Genomic DNA, 1,292 nt, shown 5'->3' on the forward strand with positions numbered 1-1,292 from the left:
GTGCCATTGCATATCAGCCTGGGTAACAAGAGCGAAAACTCCAACTCAAAAAAAAAAAAAAGAAAAGAAAAGAAAATGGGACATCTGGTCAAGTCCCTGATTTACTCCAGGCCCAAGTCACCCCTAAACATGGCCTTTCACCCAACTTCAAAAATCAAACACTAGGAAACATTGAGTCTTTCTCCCAACACCTTGGCTTCCTTCCAGGACTCAGTTTCCCCTAAAATGAGCCCAACTCGACCAGATAGCAGAGGCAGGGTTGAGGTTTCTGTGGTCCAACACGCTGGGGTTCCGTCTCAGCTCAACCATGCCTTGGGGACTGAGGAGGGGAATGGTCTCAGACCAGGACCTTCACCTGCAGCCTTGGTTTCCCCATCTGGAATAAGGAGTGAGATCCAGCATGTAGCAGTCAAGGTATACAGTAGGTGCTTAATAAACGTATCATGCTATTAGTAGAGCAGGAACTTTTCTCTCTGGCTGTGACCTTGGGCAGGTCTCTTGTCCATACTGAGCCTCGGTTTTCCCATCTGGAAGATGGAGCCATGCATACCAACCAGAGGCCGCCCGCCTTCTGCCATCCCAGCACCTCTTGCTCCTGGCAACCACGATGGCAGTGATGGATGGGCCCTCATGGGGGCCAAGAAGAGGGTCCCTCGCCCCTGCACCCTGAAACACTTAGGCAGTGATATTTTGGAAATTGAAAGGGTTTTTACTAAAAGGATCTATGGGGGGATGAAGGGTAAATTCTGGAAGGGGTGGAAGCGTCGTGTGGGGGTTGGAGCATGGTGACAGCTGTGGGAGGCTCTCCTTGCAGGAACACTTGGTCGTTGGTCTCCATCCCACCCACTGGACTGAAACCACCATAGCCAGGACTAACGACACCTGGAGATGTCCCTCCTGTCTCTAAAACACCCGACCCCCGCTTCCCCAGGTAGGGCTGACTGGGCACGTAAACAGAGTCCTGGGTCCTTAGTCCATAGCCCTCTCAATGCTGCTTCTTGTGGAGGGCTATGGGGCCGGAGGGTGGCGGCTGGTGGAAGAATGCAGGCCACTGAAGGCAACGGTAGGCCAGCAGGTGGGGGCCCAGTGCATACAGCAGATTGCACACGAAGAAGCAGCCCCAGGTGTCCTCAGGCACACGGTAGGTGAAGGGTGTGCGCAGGTGCATGGAAGCCCCCATGTGCGAGAACTGTGCCTGGTAGCCAAACAGGAAAGATGGATGTCAGGGGCCAGGAAGGAACCGAAATCCCAGCATCACCGACGGCCCACCAGGTAGGTCAGGCAGAATCCAG

At 53.9% G+C, this 1,292-nt stretch overlaps 1 protein-coding gene across 1 annotated transcript in view; it reads right to left on the bottom strand.

The window, feature by feature from the left end:
- Window positions 1–688: 688 nt before the first annotated feature.
- Window positions 689–1,292, bottom strand: part of TM6SF2 (transmembrane 6 superfamily member 2) — a 14,436-nt gene continuing 13,832 nt past the window's right edge. Inside the window, exon 8 of the mRNA XM_011991298.1 lies at window positions 689–1,195. Coding sequence (XP_011846688.1) covers window positions 986–1,195 — 210 coding nt within the window. The 3' untranslated portion in view covers window positions 689–985. The remainder of the gene's footprint in view (window positions 1,196–1,292) is intronic.

Source organism: Mandrillus leucophaeus, unplaced genomic scaffold (genome assembly GCF_000951045.1).
Source record: "Mandrillus leucophaeus isolate KB7577 unplaced genomic scaffold, Mleu.le_1.0 Scaffold11, whole genome shotgun sequence".
Taxonomy (NCBI): domain Eukaryota; kingdom Metazoa; phylum Chordata; class Mammalia; order Primates; family Cercopithecidae; genus Mandrillus; species Mandrillus leucophaeus.